This window comes from Papio anubis, chromosome 7, assembly GCF_008728515.1.
Source record: "Papio anubis isolate 15944 chromosome 7, Panubis1.0, whole genome shotgun sequence".
Lineage (NCBI taxonomy): Eukaryota > Metazoa > Chordata > Mammalia > Primates > Cercopithecidae > Papio > Papio anubis.
In genome coordinates, this window is record NC_044982.1 from 113,660,901 (window position 1) to 113,678,833 (window position 17,933).

Below are 17,933 nucleotides of genomic sequence, written 5' to 3' on the forward strand. Positions count from 1 at the left end.
CCCTTTTGGCTCTGAATTCTGCTGACACCTGCCCTGGCAAAAGCTAGGGCGATATCTGCCTTCTCCTCCCAAGTTTAAAGGGTGTGGATGAAGGAGTTCAGGAAATGCCATCCCATAATATGTGGCTTTGGTATGCTGATTATTTCAAACCTGAAGACACTTGGGAAAAAACAGATGCAGGGAGGAACTTTCTCTGAACTTCTCTTATCTGCCTAAAGAGGGATGCCCCTTGTCCTGAGTCCCCCTCCCTGAGAAGGGAAGACTGACTTATTGACAATCTGCTGAGGCATCTTTCATTATCTGAGAAGTTTTTATCTGCCTAACAAGACGTTTATTCACTGTACAATTCCTCCCCTCACCCTCCCATAACTTGTGTCGCCACCACCCCCAGAAGCCCCAAGCCCCTATTTCCTTCTGTAACTCAGGCTGCTATACAGGCTTCAGTCATCTCACCCTTCTGGGAATCTCATATTTTGTGGTACACCCACATGCAGATTATGTAATTAAATATGGTTTTCTCCTATTGATCTTGTTTTTTGTTGTTGTTATTGTTTTGAGGTGGAGTCTTGCTCTGTCACCCAGAATAGAGTACAGTGGCACAATCTCAGCTCACTGCAACCTCTGCTTTCCGGGTTCAAGCGATTCTCCTGCCTCAGCCTCCCGAGTAGCTGGGATTACAGGCGCCCACCACGCCCACGTAATTTTTGTATTTTTAGTAGAGTTGGGGTTTTACCATGTTGGCTAGACTGGTCTTGAACTGGCCTCAAGTGATCCGCCCACCTCAGCCTCCCAAAGTGAGCCACTGCACCCAGTCCTGTTAATTTTGTTTATAAGTCAGTTGAACTCATAGCCCAGCCAAGCAGCCTAGCAAGATGGAGGAAAGCCATTTTTGCTCCCCTGCACGGGCCAGGCTGCCAACCCCAGGGAAGAAACTGCCTGAGCTGACAAACCAGATTTTGCTGCCACTCAATTACATGACAACTATGGAACTACAAAACCCCCCATCCCCCTGAAGTTCCTGGGCCCCAGGACCTTCTCTCAGGCTGCCTTTGGGTCCTAGTCCTTTTTGCCCTCACATCTAGAATATTCTAACACCAGTGCCAGAAGAGACCCTGGAGATGGATCATTTGAGAACCTGCCCGTCCTTCCCTGTGTGGATAAGAAAACTATGGCCAAAAAGAACTGACTTGCCCAGCGTCCCAGCATCAGAAATGTGCTCAGCTGCCTCTCTTGTGACACGGTTGCCCATCTGCCCCAACATACTCAAGGTGGTCTCTGCTAGTGACTACTCTCCCCATCGTGCTGGTGTGTGTGGCTTGTGCCTAATCCATGTCTCTCCAGCACCCCTCACAGTCTCCCTGATTTGGCTACCTTGAGGTTAGCGGCTTTCCCGGGATGTCTGGACATGCTGGTCAATCAGAAACAGTGATGGGCCAGATCTGTAGAATCCCCCAGCTCCCTGCAGCCCACACCCCAGCTGTTCATGTGCTAGACCAAATCTGGAGGTACCTAAGGTAGTTCCAGAAAGCCTTGAGCACGCGAACCCACAACTCGGCAGGCGAAGAGCTGAAAGTGACTGCTCCAAGGGACAATGATGCTCCTGCAGGAGATCCAGCAGGAGGCAGTGTGGAGATCAGGGACATCAGGAAATCCAGAGGAGTGTGCAGGGGTAGACGCCACCACTGGGGCCAACACAAGGCAATCCAGGGATTACCTTTGGATCCCACACCTCAGGAAGGCCCCAATAAGCAAAGCCAGGCTTGGAGAGCTGTCTCCCTGCAGATGAAAGGCATGGGCCCTCCACAAGTGCAGGTGAACTGTGGCTTCCATGGCTCTTCCCAGTGGGGTTGCCCCACACCATGTGGCTGGCCCAAAGGACATGAACAAGGGGAAAGGACACGGTGATGGCCAGCAAACACACACAACCAAGTGCTTCAACATGCCAGGCTCTACACCAAGTCACTGGCACAGGACTATTTCATCTGTGACCCCTCCCACCCCAGCCAACATCTCAGGGAGCCTGACAAGAGCCTGGGGGATGGGTAGCAGGAATCAGCCTTATTTTCAAATGGGAAAGGCAGGCTCCAAGAGGCTGAGTCGGGGAGCCTTCCCTCCCAGTTCAGTGCCCTCTGGCTGCCTCACTTTTGGCGTCAACTCCAACCAGAGAGGGGAAGCCAAGTCCTGTTCCAGACATGGCCTGCCCTCCCACGGGGCCCAGGCTAAAAAGCCCTGGGGTGGGCTCGATCGCCTCCCCGCTCCAGGCAACCCTTTCCACACACCGCCCCCCAGCCAAACGCTGGCTGCGTGGGATGGGAGGAAGCGGTGGGGTTGCCATTTCCCTCCGTTCTGAGGCTGCCCATCTGTTTCCTGGGATAGGACTCCCCGCCCCTATCCACCCCTAGTCCGGAAACTCACTTGCTCTGGGGCTATGGGAAAAGGGAACTGCATGGCTCCCTCCCTCCCCAGGGGGTGGTGGCAGAGGCTCTCACTGCTGCAAACCCTTCCAGGCCTCCCGCCCTCACGGCTCTAGCTGGCCAGCTCCTACCAATGGTTCTGGGTACACAGGGGGTGGCTGGGCCTAAGTAGTACTGCCCTAAAAGTGCAGCACCCAGTCTCAGAGTGCCACGAGACTCTCCTCCCTCCCCTACTCTGGCCGGCTGTCATCCCTGGCTGGCAGCTTCATGGCTTATCCCAGCCCTGGGGGTGGGGTGACGGGGTGACTTTCTGGGTGGAAGTTGGTGGAAAGTAAAAAAGTGAAACACTTCCCAGCCCAGCCCCAGCTGATGGGACCACCAGCCCCAGCTGATGGGACCACTGTGAGTAAGCACCGCCCCCTGCTGGACATGCCAGATATGGCTGCCTGGGCCACTGCACCTTGGGTGCTCAGCTGATACAAGAGAGGGAAAAGCCAGGCCTGGGGCCCAGCAACTTCACAAGACCCCACCAAAACTAGGGGCCAGTAACATTAGCAGTGTCTAAGGCAACCTATAGTTCTATGTCAAATGAGTTTAAAAGAAGGGGCCAAAAGCACAGGGACTGGGCTGGGGCAGTCAGGGAAGGCTTTGCACAGAATGTGAAAAGGCGGGAGAGGAGCAGAGAGGGCAGCCAGCCCAGCAGGGCCCAGCCACGCAAAGACCAAGGAGGTAAGACAGACCAACAAAGGGCCCTGGAGGCGGAACATAGGAAGTGGGGCCACTGCCTGTTAGATTTCACGCTGTTTAAAGCCTTGAACTTCTGCACCCAAAGAAAATAGATCCAATATAGAAAATAGATCCAAGTTGAGGGTCTGGCCAAGGACGGGGACTAGAGTCCCTGACCCCAGCACACAGTTGGGGGCCCCTGGGGCATCTCTGAACGCCTGAAGGAGCAAAGTTTGAACCTAGAGCTTCAGGCAATGGGGTTTCAGGGCATTTGACTGACAGGACAACCATGGGGTCTCACAAGGAGGGAGAACACTGCCGCAGTGTTCAAGATGGAATGAAAGTGGGGGTAGGGGAGCCCAAGGCAGGAATGGATACTAAGAACTTGTTGCACTTCTCCAACCAGCCCTCCTCCCACACAGGACTTCACAGATTCTCAGGGTTAATGTATGGGAGCCCAAACCCTCCGTTCACCGGGTCCCTTCCCAGCCTCCCCTCAGGCTCTGTCTGTACTATCTAATCTAGCCCCTGGTTACACTGGACACTGGTCTCTGTCTCCTGAATCCTCCACAGAGCACTACACACACAGGACCTCCACAAGCATGATTAACATGATAAAGAAAAAGAAAATTGCACGCACTGCAGAACAATGGGCCGTCCCCAGGAGCACTGGCCTCCCATGCCGGAGGCTGCCATGCTTGTCTGGTGAGGATACTCACCCCAGGAATGTCCAAAAGCTTTGACACCAGAAGAGGCAACTTCAGGGCTGCAACACTCCCCGTGACACCCACCAGAACATGGAATTTTCTCTCCACCAAGGGTGCAGCAGTTGGACAGGAAGCCTTTGGTTCCATGTGGGGTCTGGTGGCTTCAAGTTCTGGGAGCCTGCCAGGCCTGGGCTCCATAAAGCTGTCAGGATTTAGGATCTAAAAGCAGAACAAGGGCCACCCTCTTCATTCATATACCTGACCAGAATGTATGCAGCACCACGTGTTAGGCCCCAGGCCAGAGGCTGAGGCAGCTAAAGGGATCAGCAGTCCCGGCTTCAGGGAGCACACAGTTTGAAAAGAAAGTGAGATGCCATCCCCACACCTGGGCCAGTCAGTCACAAGGGAATGTTGCAGTGCTGTGGGGAAGGGCTGTACCAGGAGCCGTGGCTGCTCAGAGTGACCATCTCTGGAAGTCAGAGGCTGCATCCCAGAAAAGATGATGTTAGGGTTGAGTCCTGAAGGACGAGTTAGTTTTTCAGAGATGGGAAGAAATCACTTCAAAAGAAGGTACAATCTTGCAAAGGTGAAAGTCCTGAAGGAGTGGGGCAGGTTGGGGAACAGGGAGTGCCTTAGTAGTGAAGCCGGAGTGTGATGTGGGGTGGTGGAGGGGTAGGAGGTGAGGCTGAAAGTCGGGGTGAGGCCAGAATGCCATGGGCAGCGAGGGCCAGGGTGAGGAGTTTCGGTTTTAGAAAGATGGTGCTGACACCTGGTGATAGTGTCAAAGGGACCCTGCTAATGGAGAGACTGGAGAGTGAGAGGAGCTGCTGCAGTGGACTGGGCTAATGGAGAGACTGGACTAGGAGAGGATGGGTTCCAAAGATGCTCATGCGGTGGAACCCTGGGCAACAAGGAGGTTTGGGTGCTCCAGGGAGCCAGGAGATTTGCCTCTCTGTCCCTGTTTGTTAATCAAGATGGGCACCACCATACAAATCAAAGCCCAAGAAGAAACCAGCATAAAGAGGATGCAGGCCACCCCAGGAGACCAGCTGGTTTGCTTCTTCCTCTGACTCTCAGACGTTGCTAGAAGTGAGTGCTCTTGATAATATGGCTGATGGACACCAAAACCTACACGCTGCAGGTTGGGCCAGCAGAACATGCTTCATCAGCAACCATCACTGAGGACCGATTACACTGAACACCATGCAGAGGAATTGTGGAAAACACAGTAGCTGCCTCTGGGGAATCTGCAGGTTGAGTTCGAGAAGACAGGAATCACACCTGTCTGAAATTATCTGAGATCAGTCCTTCCCTGGGATGTACTTTTTTGGTGATCACAGACTCAATTTACACATCAGTTTCCTTGCCTCTCCCTCCACCAGCAAGCTCCCTGAATGTGTGACTAAGTCTAATTGCCAACCAGCAGTCCACTAGCTGGCAGTCCTGAACATGTGCTGAATGAATAACTATACCCTCCAAGGCAGTGTGGGGCAGAAGACAGATACCCAGCCTGTGAATCAGAAGCCCTGGGCCCTGACCATGGTGTGCTCCTGACCTGGAGTGACCTTGGTCCAGGGTCATTCCGTCCCTGGACCTGTCCCTTCATCAGAAAAATGAAGAGGTAGGACCAGATGATCTCTGAAGCTCCTTCCAGCAGAAACTTTGACTCGATACATGAAAGAGAACAGTAAGGGCCTCTCCGTACAAGACAGAAGGTCCTAGAAGATACACTTTAAAAAGAACCAGCAGGGCAAGGGAAACCCAGGCAGCTGCCCAGGAAGCAATGCTGGTGAGTCGCCCAATGGCTACCTCCATGGCTGAGCATCCACAGGGGCCTGTCTCCTCTTCACTCACAGGCCCCTTGGCTCTCTAGCCTCTCTGCCCAGGATTTGCCTTCAGTACTTGGGCACAACCCACGTGGGCTGAGGATCATGTTTGGCTGCATTATCCCACTTCTCAGCAGGGGTTAACCACAGGCTGGTTCCCTAGGGCAAGATCACCCAAAGTTTGATTTGCCAGTAATCTCAATGTTTGCTCCACTGCAGGGCAATGCTTGGTCAGAGTTGGAGAACTCAGTTTACTCCAGGGAGTGGGGAACCCTGTTAGCATCTGACAAGGTACAGAGGGCCTACCAGCCAGCTGCTTCCCAGAACACATCATTGGTAGATGATGGGAGCACGCTGTTTATTCTCCAGGGAAACCTACCTGCCAGATCTCAAACCCTGACCCTGTCCCACCCTAGCCAACTGGTGCTAGGATAGGTAGATTCCTGCAAAACCAGAAGCCAAATTTTATCTCTGAGGCCCCTGAACCTCATCCACATCAAGCTGATCTCATTCCTAGGAAACAGGTTACAGAAAGCAATCAGTTAAATTTGGGGCAGGAATCTGTGTTAGTGACTTCAACTGCTTCCCCACAGCAGGCACTATAGTCCGAAATATAGTACTTAGCCTGCTTAGTAAAGCTGTGCTAAGGATCAAACCTATCTACCTTCCTAAAAAAGAGGGTGTGTGTGTGTACGTGTGTGTTTAATATACTTGAGGAATAGAAAGTGGATCATTTAACCAACATTTGGAGGCGAGGTCAAATCAGTTCAACCTGAGAATTCCAGGAAGGGTGACGGCTGGCAGGATTCCTTTGTTTGCTTGCAAAGAGGATCAAATTCCAAACCAGTAAGTCTATTACTCTAACCAGATCCTGTTGGAGTCACCTATTTGCACGGGAAGGGTAGCTGGAGACAGTACCTCACTTCCCCAGGCTCTGCTGAACTCACAGGAACTCCTGAGCAGCAAAAAGACTTGGCAAGCAGGCAGATTATGGGGCTACAGGCTGTGATTACTGAGCCTCAAGATCCCAGGGCACCAAGCCAAGCAGGCAAGCCACAGCCAGAAAAATGGCAGCTTCTCTATCCTCTAGAAAGACAGGGACAGACAGCGCAAAGAGCCTCGGCTTGTGTGTTTAAGTCTCCTCTGATGAGTTTAATTCAGGGCAGAGTTTTAGGTTTCAGGGATACCTGCCAGTCCCTATATGGGCAAAGGTGGAGCTGGCACAGAACAGACTAAAGACGGGAGCAAGGAAAGCAAGGCCAGACAGGGTATACATTCAAGCTCAATACAGGAAGGATGAGAACTGAGCCTGAGACAAAGCAGAACCAAACAAGGGAAGTGGGTGGTGGGTAGGCAGGGATCCAAGATCCATTATGAGCCCGAATCCTTTAGCCTAACATCAAAGCCCCTTACTACCAGCCGCCCAGGGTTCTGCTCCAGCTTACACCTGTAATCCCAGCAATTTAAGAGGGCAAGGTGGGGGGACTGCTTGAGCCCAGGCAACATAGCAAGACCCCAGCTCTACAAAAAATTTAAAAATTAGGTGTGGTGGCACATGCCTGTGGTCTCAACTACTTGGGAGGCTGAGGCAGGAGGATCACTTGAGCCTAGAAGGCTGCAGTGAGCCATGTTTTTGCCACTGCACTCCAGCCTGGGTGACAGAGACTGTTTCAAAATATGATGATAATAATAAATTATTATTGTAATTTATATTGTATAATTTAATAATAAATTATTATTAAATAACACAATAAAAAAGTGTGTAACTATTTACATAGCATTTACACTGTATCAGGTTTTAAGTAATCTGGAGATGATTTAAATTATATGGTGGGGCGTGGTAGCTTGGGCCTGTAGTCCCAGCTACTTGGGAGGCTGAGGTGGGAGGATCATGTGAGCCCAGGGGGTTCGAGGTTGCAGTGAGCTATGACCACACCACTACACTCTAGCCTGAGCAACAGAGTAAGACCCTGACTCAAAAAAAAAAAAAGAAAAAGAAAAAAGAGTATACGGGAAGGCTGATGTGGTGGCTCACATCAGTAATCCCAGCATTTTGAGAGGCCAAGGAAGGAGGATTGCTTGAGCCAGGAGTTTGAGACCAGCCTGGGCAACATGGTGAGACCCTGTCTCTACAAAAATAAAATAAAATAAAAATTAGCCAGGTGTGGTGGCTTATGCCTGTGGTTCCAGATACACAGGGGACCGAGGCAAGAGAATCCCTTGAGCCCAAGAGGTCGAGGCTGCGGTGAGCTATGTTCCCACTACTGCACTCCAGCCTGGGTCACAGAATGAGATCCTGTCTCGGACAAAAAAAAAAAAAAAAAGTATACGGCAATCCCCTGCGGATACTGAGGGATGAATGTATCTAACACACACACTCACACACGTGGGCTACTAGAAAGGCAGTGATTGCGTATTGCTACTTTCCAGCCACTGTGAGAGAGATGGAAACCCCTGGTCCAAGACACCCATCACTTCCCCAACCTGGGAACCTCTCCGGCTCACCATCTAGCACCTGCTTCCAAATACTTCAAGGACAGCAGGAAGTTCTTTTTCGACAAGATTTGGCCTAATTTTTAAACGGCATTCTGCACTTTTTGGCAGGCCTAGGGCTACTTCTAATATCCCATAGCTTTCCTTTTTTAATTTTACCAACTTTTAAAATACACTTTGTATTTTGGGCAGCCCGAGTAAGCGCTAAGTGTGACGAGCTGACACGGCCATCATTTAAACTAGATTAAACGACGCTGGACAAATAATCGCAGAGCAGCACAAAGTTGGGCTAGACGTGCACAGATGCAAACCCTCCACTCCGGGCTCTGGAGTCCCTCCTGCTCCAGGCGGCCCCACCCGTACAGCCGGGAAACGGAGGTCGCACACATGCACAGCCGCCTACCCACGCACAGTCGCAAGCAGAGCTTCATGGCCACAGAGGGGAAAGTGAGGACACACACAGACAGCCACGGACCCACGCTCGCAGACACAGCTCCCCGAACCTCTCCTCCCGCGCCGCCGCGAAAACCCAGCTTCCCGACCCCGTTCCACTGCTCACCCGCGCCAGGCGCCTCTCGGGGCCGACCCCAAATATCGCGGTATTTCTGCCGCCCTCCCGCGGAATCTGTCAGGCCTCACGAGAGCACCGTGGGGGCTGTGTGTCGCGCAGCCTTCTGGGAGCTGTAGTCCACTTCTCTGTCTTCCAGAAGTTGTAGTCCACTGGGGAAATCCTGGAGCAAACCCTGGCTTCCTGTTCTTTGTATTGCTAGGACTCTCGATAGGGGCTGGCATAACTGTCCGACCGCCTCTCCTCACTCCTATCAGCCCCATACACACTGCTCGTTGCTTGGAGCCTTTTTTTTTTTTTTTCTTGCTGTTGTCCCAGGTTTATTGAATATATTACAGTATCCCAAAAAGATTCAAACAGCTCTACATGGCGTTTTGAAATTCATCCCCACTGTCGGCTGAGTGACCTGCAGGTTGGACAGACTGCCAAAGTCCAAAAACATCAGCATTTCCTTAATATCAGGATGTGTTAATACTTCAGTGATCTCCTGATCCAGGCCTGAGACCTCAGGAACATGATCACCTCTCCTTTCTCTCTTCTCCTCCTGCAACTTGATGGAGATACCTCTCACTGAGCCCTTCAAATCACCTTCATCACATGCATGTTCTAGCCTGCTATCTTGTTGGGGAGCTTTTTTTTTTTTTTCCTTTTTGAGACAGGGACTGGCTCTGTCACCCAGACTGGAGTGCAGTGGTGCTATCTCCACTCACTGTAACCTCCACCTTTCGGGCTCAAGCCATCCTCCTATCTCAGCCTATCGAGTAGCCGGGACTACAGGAGTGCACCATCATGCCAGACTAGTGTTTGTATTTTTTGTAGAGACGGGTTCTCACTCTATTGCCAAGGCTGGTCTCAAACTTCTAGGCTCAAGCAATCTGCCCACCTTGGCCTCCCAAAGTGCTGGGATTACAGGAATAAGCCACCGCACCCAGGCCTGGGGAGCTTTTTGCTGGAAATAATGGTGATCTCCTTTCACATGTGCTTGTTTGTGTGGAAGTTGCTGCCCGGGTGCGTGTAGTACTTTTTTATGACAGAGTATAGAAAAGGGCCATCTTCACGGTGTTAGTGCGAATGGGGCCCATGTTGGCAGGTCCTTAGTAAAAGAGGGCTCGGGGCACTTAATGCTGAATATTTACCAAGGTTCTTCTATTTTAGGTGCACAGGATACACACAGGATACAGGATAAATCAGATGCGTCCCTGTTCTTGACACAAACAGGGACACAGAAAATGACAGGGTAAGATCCTCCATGAGGAAGCAACACCTCCAGGCAGGAAAGCCTTCTTGAAGGAGTGACTTGAGATGAATCTTGAAGGACAGCCAGGAGCTTAGATACAGGATCCCAACAGCAATCCAGGTGGAGGGCATCAAATGGGCAAAGGGAAGGCAGCAGGAGAATGCACATTGGGCATGCTTCCCTGCCCCTTTCATTTTTTAGCCTTCACAGGCCCCAGAAACCTCTGTATTCATTGAGGTGGCTAAAGCAGCTGTGGGTTCCCTGCCCTGAGCTGAGGTGGGGCCTCTGCTCTACCCCTGCCCTTGGCTGCAATGGACCATCTGGGCCAAACCATCCCTTACCCAGGGATCCAGCCTGCTTTTTTTTTTTTTTTTTTTTTTTTTTTTTTGAGATGGAGTCTTGCTCTGTCTCCCAGGCGTGATCCTGGCTCACTGCAAGCTCTACCTCCCAGGTTCACGCCATTCTCCTGCCTCAGCTTCCCAAGTAGCTGGGACTATAGGTGCCCACCTCCACGCCTGGTTAATTTTTTGTATTTTTAGTAGAGATGGGGTTTCACCTTGTTAGCCAGGATGGTCTCAATCTCCTGACCTCGTGATCCACCTGCCTTGGCCTCCCAAAGTACTAGGATTACAGGCGTGAGCCACCACGCCCGGCCGATCAAGCCTGCTTCTTCCACTTCCTCCCAAGGCAGGGGGCCTCGGTGGCAATTTCATCACCTACGCAACGCTGCATCAGATAAAGAGCCACACAGGGTCGTATAGCTCTAGATCCCAGGAATGACAGACCACAGACCCACCCAGCCCCCATACTTTCATGCCCCTGCCCCACAGCCTGCCGTGAGGCTCCACGCAAGCCCACAGGAAGACACATGGCACAGCAGAACACACAGGGCCAAATGTTCCCCTTTATTATGGTTCACTCAGTTACCAAAGACAGACACATTGGCTCAGGCAGCTCAACTGCCAGCTGGGGAACATCCAGCTCCAGAAATAGGGAGCAGCAGCGGCACCAGGAGAATAGCAAAGCAGGTCACTGGGACCCCAGAACTGCCCTGGGCCCTCCTCCACTTGACCCCAGGCCAGACCTTCCTGCAAAGATGAATGTGTGCCCTGCCCCCACTTCTCATACTGGTTCCCTCCCTGGGAGAGTGCATAGTTGCCTGGAGATGCAGCATCCCAGGGCCTGAACAAGCTGGGCCACACACCAGGATCAGGCTTTCCCAAGGGTAGAGCCAGAGCATGGCCATATAGGTCTGAGCCAAAGAGGCAGGTAGGACAGGATATTGATTGGAGGTAACATCCAACAGGTCATGGGTGCTAAGCAGGGAGCTAGATCACAGGCCTCCTGGAGCCACCAGAGAGAGAAGGAAAAGGGAGCCAAAGGTCTCGGGTAGGAGAGAGGAAGGGAAAGGGAAGAAGGGCCTAGACCTAGGGTCCCTTTTCAGGTACCAGGGACTGTGACCATTGCTCCCTAGAGAGAAAATGGGAGAGAGGAGAGGTAATTATATTTTGTGGCCCAAACCTAAAGGACCATCAGGAAGAGAACTTCCGGAGGCCCCTGGCTCAGGGTGGCCTGGAAGCCTAGGTGTTGGGTTCCAAGCTGAAATCAGGCCAGAGTAGCCAAGCAGGGTTTGGATTTTTGTCCAAACAGCTCAGGCAGGCTTCTGTTGGGAGAAGGGAAGGTGGGAAATGGGCAGATGCTCTTTGGGTGAGAACCCACTCCCCTTCAGGCCCTGCACACAGCTGGAGCCTCTACCAGCCATGTTCTTATACCGCTTGGAATAGACCCATGGGCCTAAAGCCACTCTCCTGAAAGTGCTAGGGAGTTCTGACTGGGTGAGGACAAGCCAAGACCAAGGTCTGTAGGCAGAGGGGAGCAAGTTACCTTGATTTGGAAAACAAAACAAAACTAAAGCCAGAGAGCCTCGCCTCCCACCCCACCTAACCTGAAATCCCATTCAGGCCATTGTGCTTGCAGCCAGGACTGGGCCTGTGCTTCTGCTTGGGCCCTGAGTTCAAGTGCCCAGAACTGCCCTGTGACCAACAGCAAGTCAGGGTGGGGGAAGGCATGCTCCCCTCTCACTGGGCCTTGCCTGCCTTCTCCTCTGACCTTCCCTCTGGGCCTAGCCCTCTGAGCCCCTGTCCCTTCTACCAGATCCAAACAGAACAGCTACTGCTCCCAGGAATCCAACAGTCACTGAGAGACACCTAGATGCCCCAGTGTGCTGGAGCCAGCCAGACCTTCCCCAGGAACCAATCATTACTGACATGCCCTCTGCTCCAGCTGTGCCTTTACATCTGACAACTGCCCAGCATGTCCCAACTCCTCAGGGAAGGCAGTAAGGCAGATGCCACCTGGCACATGGTGCGGTCAGGGTAGGAGAATCAAGCTACAGCAGCTGGGGGTATGGGGAGGAGGCAGAGGGACATATGCAGAGGGGCTCAAGGGGGCTCTGGGGAGAGAAGGAGGAGAAGGCAGGGGAGAGAAAAAAGGAGCCTGCCCCTGCAGACCAAACTCTCAGGCCCAAGTAGAAACCCTGCATTTCCATCCCCTGGGTGTCAGTTACCCAGGTGGGCTCTGCACCCCCAGCTGTGTGCCCCTCCTACATCAGGGGTAAGGCCCAACTCCCTCATCAGCTTCCTTGAACTGTAAATCAAGTTAGATTTGGGGATCTGGGCTCAGTCTCAGGAGCAGATAAAACTGGGATACTCAGCCTCGGGGAAGACAAAAGAAAAGCCACGTAGGAAAGAGACAGACAGACCCTGGGCAAGGGAAGATAGCACAGGGAATGTGACATTAGGGAACAGATGAGGGAGGAGGCGGCTGAGGGAGGGGAGGCCTGGACGGATGAGAAGAGCAAGGGAATATCCTGGGCTTGTACCCATCCTCCCACCCACCACCAAGAGTGCTAAAAACTGCTGCTTCCCAGGAAGACTGAAAGTGGAAGCAGTTCCAGCTTATAACCCTAGGAAGGGGCCAGTCTTTCTGCTATTCATCCCCTGGCCCTGTGAGGGGTCCCTGGACCAGGGTCAGAGGGGCAAGGGGCAGGAGGGGCAGGTGGAGGATGGGGGTGGGGGCTGGTTTAGCTCTAAACACACATCTAGCACCACAACAAGAGACCTCCACTGCACACTGTTTCACGAGGGGACACGGACACAGCTACCACTGCACGGGACAGCTCCACGTGCAGCCCACAGCTGAGTGCCAAGAGCAGAATACAAAGGTTGGGGGCCGGGGGACAGACATATACATATATATATATATATATGTGTGTGTGTGTGTATATATATATATATATATATAAAAAACTCTGGTCCTTTGTACAAAGTAGGGAAGGAGAAAAAGGAAAGGGGGAACCCTGCTTGGTCACCACAAATGATGATGTGGCTTGAGCCCCCTGTCCCAATGGCCCCAGCCCTGCCACCTGGTAGGTGTGGCTGGTTCACATCTCATTGGAGTATGTGTAGTTGGGGGTGGCGGAATACTGAGTCTGAGGCTGATTCATGGCACCCTGGGCTGCCCCCATGGCTGCATTCTGGGCCGCCTGCTGCACGTGTGGATTCTTCCATGCCCCTGTTGTCCACTCCTCCTGAGCTTTGCTGAAACTCCCCCCACTTCCCCGGTAAAATTTATGAACCTGTAGGAAAAAAGAGCATAAGAAAGGGTTAATCAAAGAAAAAAGACAGCCCATCCAGGAAATAGATGGGACCCATCTGTAAAAAAATAAAACAGTGCTCCCTCCCTATGCATGCCTCTGTAGGAGAGTCCTGCAGGCCATTCCAGAGTGAGTCTCTTGGAAGACCTCAGGATCCTCTTGTAACTTGGAGGAGGGCTTGTTTCAGAACACAGCCCCTTCCCTAAGCCACCTTCTCACCCTTGAGGGGACCACGTACCATGCTGAGGGCGATGAAGGAAAAGACGGCCATCACTGTGAACATGACAGTGGGAATTAGCATCACCACCGCCGAGCCAATGTTCGTTCCGAAGAAGGAGATGGTGGCAATCCAGCCGCTGCAGGAAGAGGCCAGTGTGGGGCTGCGGGCAGGATGAGCGGTGCCCAGGAGCCCCTCTCCCAGAGGAAGGGACCATCTCATTGTCACAGGGAGGAAACATATCACTGGATGCAGAGGGACCATCTTACTGATACCCAAAGGGCCTGTGTCAGTGGCTCAAGAAGACCCCTTCCCTGTGGCTCAGAGGTGCTCTTCAGATACAACACTTCCTTTCCCCAGATTTTCCCATAATCCCTGACACCCCTCAGCCCCCAAGAAACCACTGCCAGGTTCTCCTTCCCTCTGATGCTATGGCTGTACTACTATACTATCCCGAATCCTCTCACTCTCCCAACAACCCATGTCACTCAGGCCCCATAGGCTAGGCAGCTTAGCACACAAAGGTACACAAAAGATACACCCGCAGTGCCACCCCTTCCAGCCCCAGGCCACACCCCTGCCTCTTACCAGACGCCCCAGCCTGGGATGCCCACGGCCTGGATGATGCTGATGACCAACTGAGCCATGAAGGTAAAGAAGAATGCCATGAAACTGAAGGAGCTGTCAGTCCTGCGGCAGAGGAGGTGGCTCCCGTCACCTAGGCAGAAGGCCAGGGCTTCCCTGCCTTCAAGGCCCCCAAGCCCTTCCAAGTTTAAGTGCGTAATGGACAGAAGACATTTAAAGGCCTTAATTGAGAGGTCAGAATGGGATAGTTTTACCCATACATCTTTGCAAGTTTCCACATGGTAGACCTGTGTGTTGCAACATTGCACAGGGAGGGATTTCCTCATGAACAGACCACCCACTGTTACATGGATGGACGGCTTATTGGCATAGAAATAGATGGCTCCATTGAGGCAGGAATAAACAGTCTCATTGTCAAGGGGATGGACACCGGCACCAAGACAGCTAGCTCCACTGGTACATGGATGGATGGTCCCATAGGCTCAGAGATAGAAAATCGCATTGGCACTAGAATGGACACCCTATTGGCACCAAAATAGTAGCTAATTGGCACTTAGATAGATGGCCTGATTGGCACAAAGAGATTTAAGGCCCCATTAGCATTGAGATGGATATTCTACTGGCACTAAGACAGATAGCCTTGGTACATTGATGAATAGTCACATGGGCACAAAGATTGAAAATGCCATTTGGCACTAGGTGGACACCCACTGGCACCGAGACAGCAAGTTCCACCGATACGTGGATGGGTGTTCCCTTTGGCACACAGTTGGATGACCTCATTGCACATGAACAGCGTCCATGGTGCATGGCTGGCTGGTTCCATTGGCACATGGATAGATGGTGTCCTTGGCACCAAGTCGGCTAGCCCCACAGGTACTAGGATGGGCAGCTCCACCAAGACAGGCAGCCCCACAGGCAAAATTTAACATGCAGCTGCCCGAGGAAGGTGACGACACAAGAAAAAATAGGCCTGGTCTCTCTGTATTTCCCCTACCCAAGGGTAGAGTGAGGAGGAAAGGAACTAACTCTCAGCCCTCTCACCTCAACCTGGTACCCCCAGAAAGCCCAAGCCCAGCCCTACCTAGCAATCTGAGCCAAAGGTGAACAAAGGAAAGTGAGTTTGGGGGAGGGTAAAAAAAAAAAAAAGAAGTGAGAAAAGATACGGAGAAGAGGCAGGGGAGACAGGCAAAGAGACGGCTAGGCACTGCAGTTAGTACCAACCACTTACTTGAAGGCCTTGTAAATGGGCCGAAACCAGCAGACGTAGGAGCAGGGTGTGAAGAGGATGAGCCAGAGAAAGGCGAGGCCAAAGTTGGTGGCTCCCCCGCCTCCGATCAGCCACGCGAGACAGCCCACCAGGTTCACGGCCAGCGTGACGCTGTTCACTGCAGGCCCAGGAGCACATGCACACATAGAGACAGACACCCAGGCCCATAGAGAGACACATGAGCACACGGACATGGGCACACACACACCAGTAACACAACAGAGACCCACAATCAAGCCAGGCCAACAGCACAGACAAACACAGAGAGATGCAGATACATTCACAGATTCACACCCACACAAAAGACCCACAACCCATACCAACAAATACATACAGAGACACATGAGACACACATACACACACAGAGGAGTAAAGACTGTAAGAAAGCAAGGTGGGAGCTCAAACCAACCGCCGCCCCCACCCCAACAACCCCAGCACCCACTCCTGAGAAATCTGGAGAGCACAGGCTCCAGAACCCAGAGCTTCTGCCCAGCAAGCCCCTTTGAAGGGCTCCAAAGCCTCAGGGTGGTAAAATGCTTTTGTCCTTATAAGAATGGCTTCAGCCCCTCACCCTCCCAGACTCACAGCAATCACCAAGTCCAGGACATGGGAAACTGACCTTACACTTTCTCTTTCGAAAGAGGGGCATGGAAAGGGAAAAGTAAAAGGCCTTGTGGAAATATCTCTTCTAGCCATTGTGCCATCTACCTTGCACTTAAATAGGGCAGGCATTGGCGGCTGGAATCTCAGTCTTTTTTTTTTTTTTGAGAGAGAGTCTTTCTCTGTCGCCCAGGCTGCAGTGCAGTGGCCGATCTTGGCTCACTGAAAGCTCCGCCTCCCGGGTTCAAGCCATTCTCCTGCCTCAGCCTCCCAAGCAGTTGGGACTACAGGCGCCCGCCACCATGCCCAGCTAATTTTTTTTGTATTTTTTTAGTAGAGACAGGTTTTCACCTTGTTAGCCAGAATGGTCTCGATCTCCTGACCTTGTGACCCACCTGCCAAGGCCTCCCAAAGTGCTGGGATTACAGATGTGAGCCACCACACCTGGCCTTGGAATCTCAGTCTTTATTTAATCTATTTCTTTTTTTTTTTTTTTTTTTTGAGATGGAATCTTGCTCTGTAGCCCAGGCTGGAGTGCAGTGGCGTGATCTCAGCTCACTGCAACCTCCACTTCTCAGGTTCAAGCGATTCTCCTGCCTCAGCCTCCCGAGTAGCCGGGATTACAGGCACCCGCCACCATGCCCAGCTAATTTTTATATTTTTAGTAGAGATGGGTCTTCGCCAAGTTGGCCAGGCTGGTCTCAAACTCCTGACCTCAGGTGATCCACCCACCTCGGCTTCCCACAGTGCCAGATTATAGGTGTGAGTCACTGTGCCCAGCTATCTAATCTATTTCTTAGATAACTCTCATGCCAGCTCCTCGAGGAAGTCTTCCTTTGCTACTGCAACCTCATCATCTCCCATCCCTCTGACCTTCTACTGACCTGGGCTGCTCTCAAGTTTCCCCAGATATAAATCCCAGCCCATCAACCAGACTAAAAGTTCCCCAAGAACAGGACCCAGGCTCTCCCTCCTCTGTCCCCACCTCATCTATCTGAACTAGGAGGCATGGTGTCACTGAGTCATGGCCAGCAGGGACCTCAAAGATTTACAGATAAAAGTGATGCTGGTACTAACACACAGCCAGGTCTGTGCAGCACATCATTATCTAACATCAGGGCACTCCCTTCCTCGAAAACAAAGCCAAGTCCACAAAGACCTGCTGAACAAACAAACGAAGGAGGGCTCAATCATGGCCTCAAACAGCCAGGCATCTGTGGTCCTGTCTTCTGAATAAAACTCTTAAGCACCTCAAGGGTTATATACATTTCCTTGGGAGTAAACCACCTGGTGAGTGCCTAGTGAGGACTTAAGGAGATATTTATAGCCCTTAAATCCAGCTTCTGGATGAGATGTTCCCAGGAGGGGAGTTCCCAGAGTCCAGGTCAGACAGTGACCCACAAGCCTGGCCTGACCACCATGTCACCCATCTCAGGGCCCCTCATAATGAGTGGGCATTTCTTCCTGTACATTCAGCTGTATTTCCTCTATCCCTGTTCATTGTCCCAAAATCTCCTGGAGGCTTGGTGTTAAAAACTGATTTTATTTGCTCTTTATATAGAAAAGACACTAACCTATTACATTGGTTACATCTCTCCCTAGTCCAACCTGTCCCCAGCTCCCTTGCTCAAACAC

General features: G+C 52.0%; 2 protein-coding genes across 12 annotated transcripts in view; both read right to left on the reverse strand.

Moving 5' to 3' along the window:
- The window catches only part of PPCDC (phosphopantothenoylcysteine decarboxylase), a 33,760-nt gene extending 24,958 nt beyond the window's left edge, over window positions 1–8,802 (reverse strand). For 2 of the 9 annotated variants that reach the window (XM_021940749.1, XM_021940747.1), the window contains exons 1-2: window positions 8,726–8,802; window positions 3,860–4,066 (exon numbers count right to left, since the gene is read on the reverse strand). In XM_021940749.1, coding sequence (XP_021796441.1) covers window positions 3,860–4,045 — 186 coding nt within the window. In that variant the 5' untranslated portion in view covers window positions 4,046–4,066; window positions 8,726–8,802. The other 7 variants (XM_009210657.2, XM_003901222.3, XM_021940748.2 and 4 more) reach the window with 6 other exon arrangements.
- A 2,053-nt stretch (window positions 8,803–10,855) lies between these two features.
- Window positions 10,856–17,933, reverse strand: part of SCAMP5 (secretory carrier membrane protein 5) — a 28,428-nt gene continuing 21,350 nt past the window's right edge. The window contains exons 4-7 of one of the 3 annotated variants that reach the window (XM_031668466.1): window positions 15,660–15,816; window positions 14,432–14,533; window positions 13,865–13,982; window positions 10,856–13,608 (exon numbers count right to left, since the gene is read on the reverse strand). In XM_031668466.1, the coding sequence (XP_031524326.1) occupies window positions 13,414–13,608; window positions 13,865–13,982; window positions 14,432–14,533; window positions 15,660–15,816 (572 nt within the window). In that variant the 3' untranslated portion in view covers window positions 10,856–13,413. The remainder of the gene's footprint in view (window positions 13,609–13,864; window positions 13,983–14,431; window positions 14,534–15,659; window positions 15,817–17,933) is intronic. The other 2 variants (XM_021940742.2, XM_021940743.2) reach the window with 2 other exon arrangements.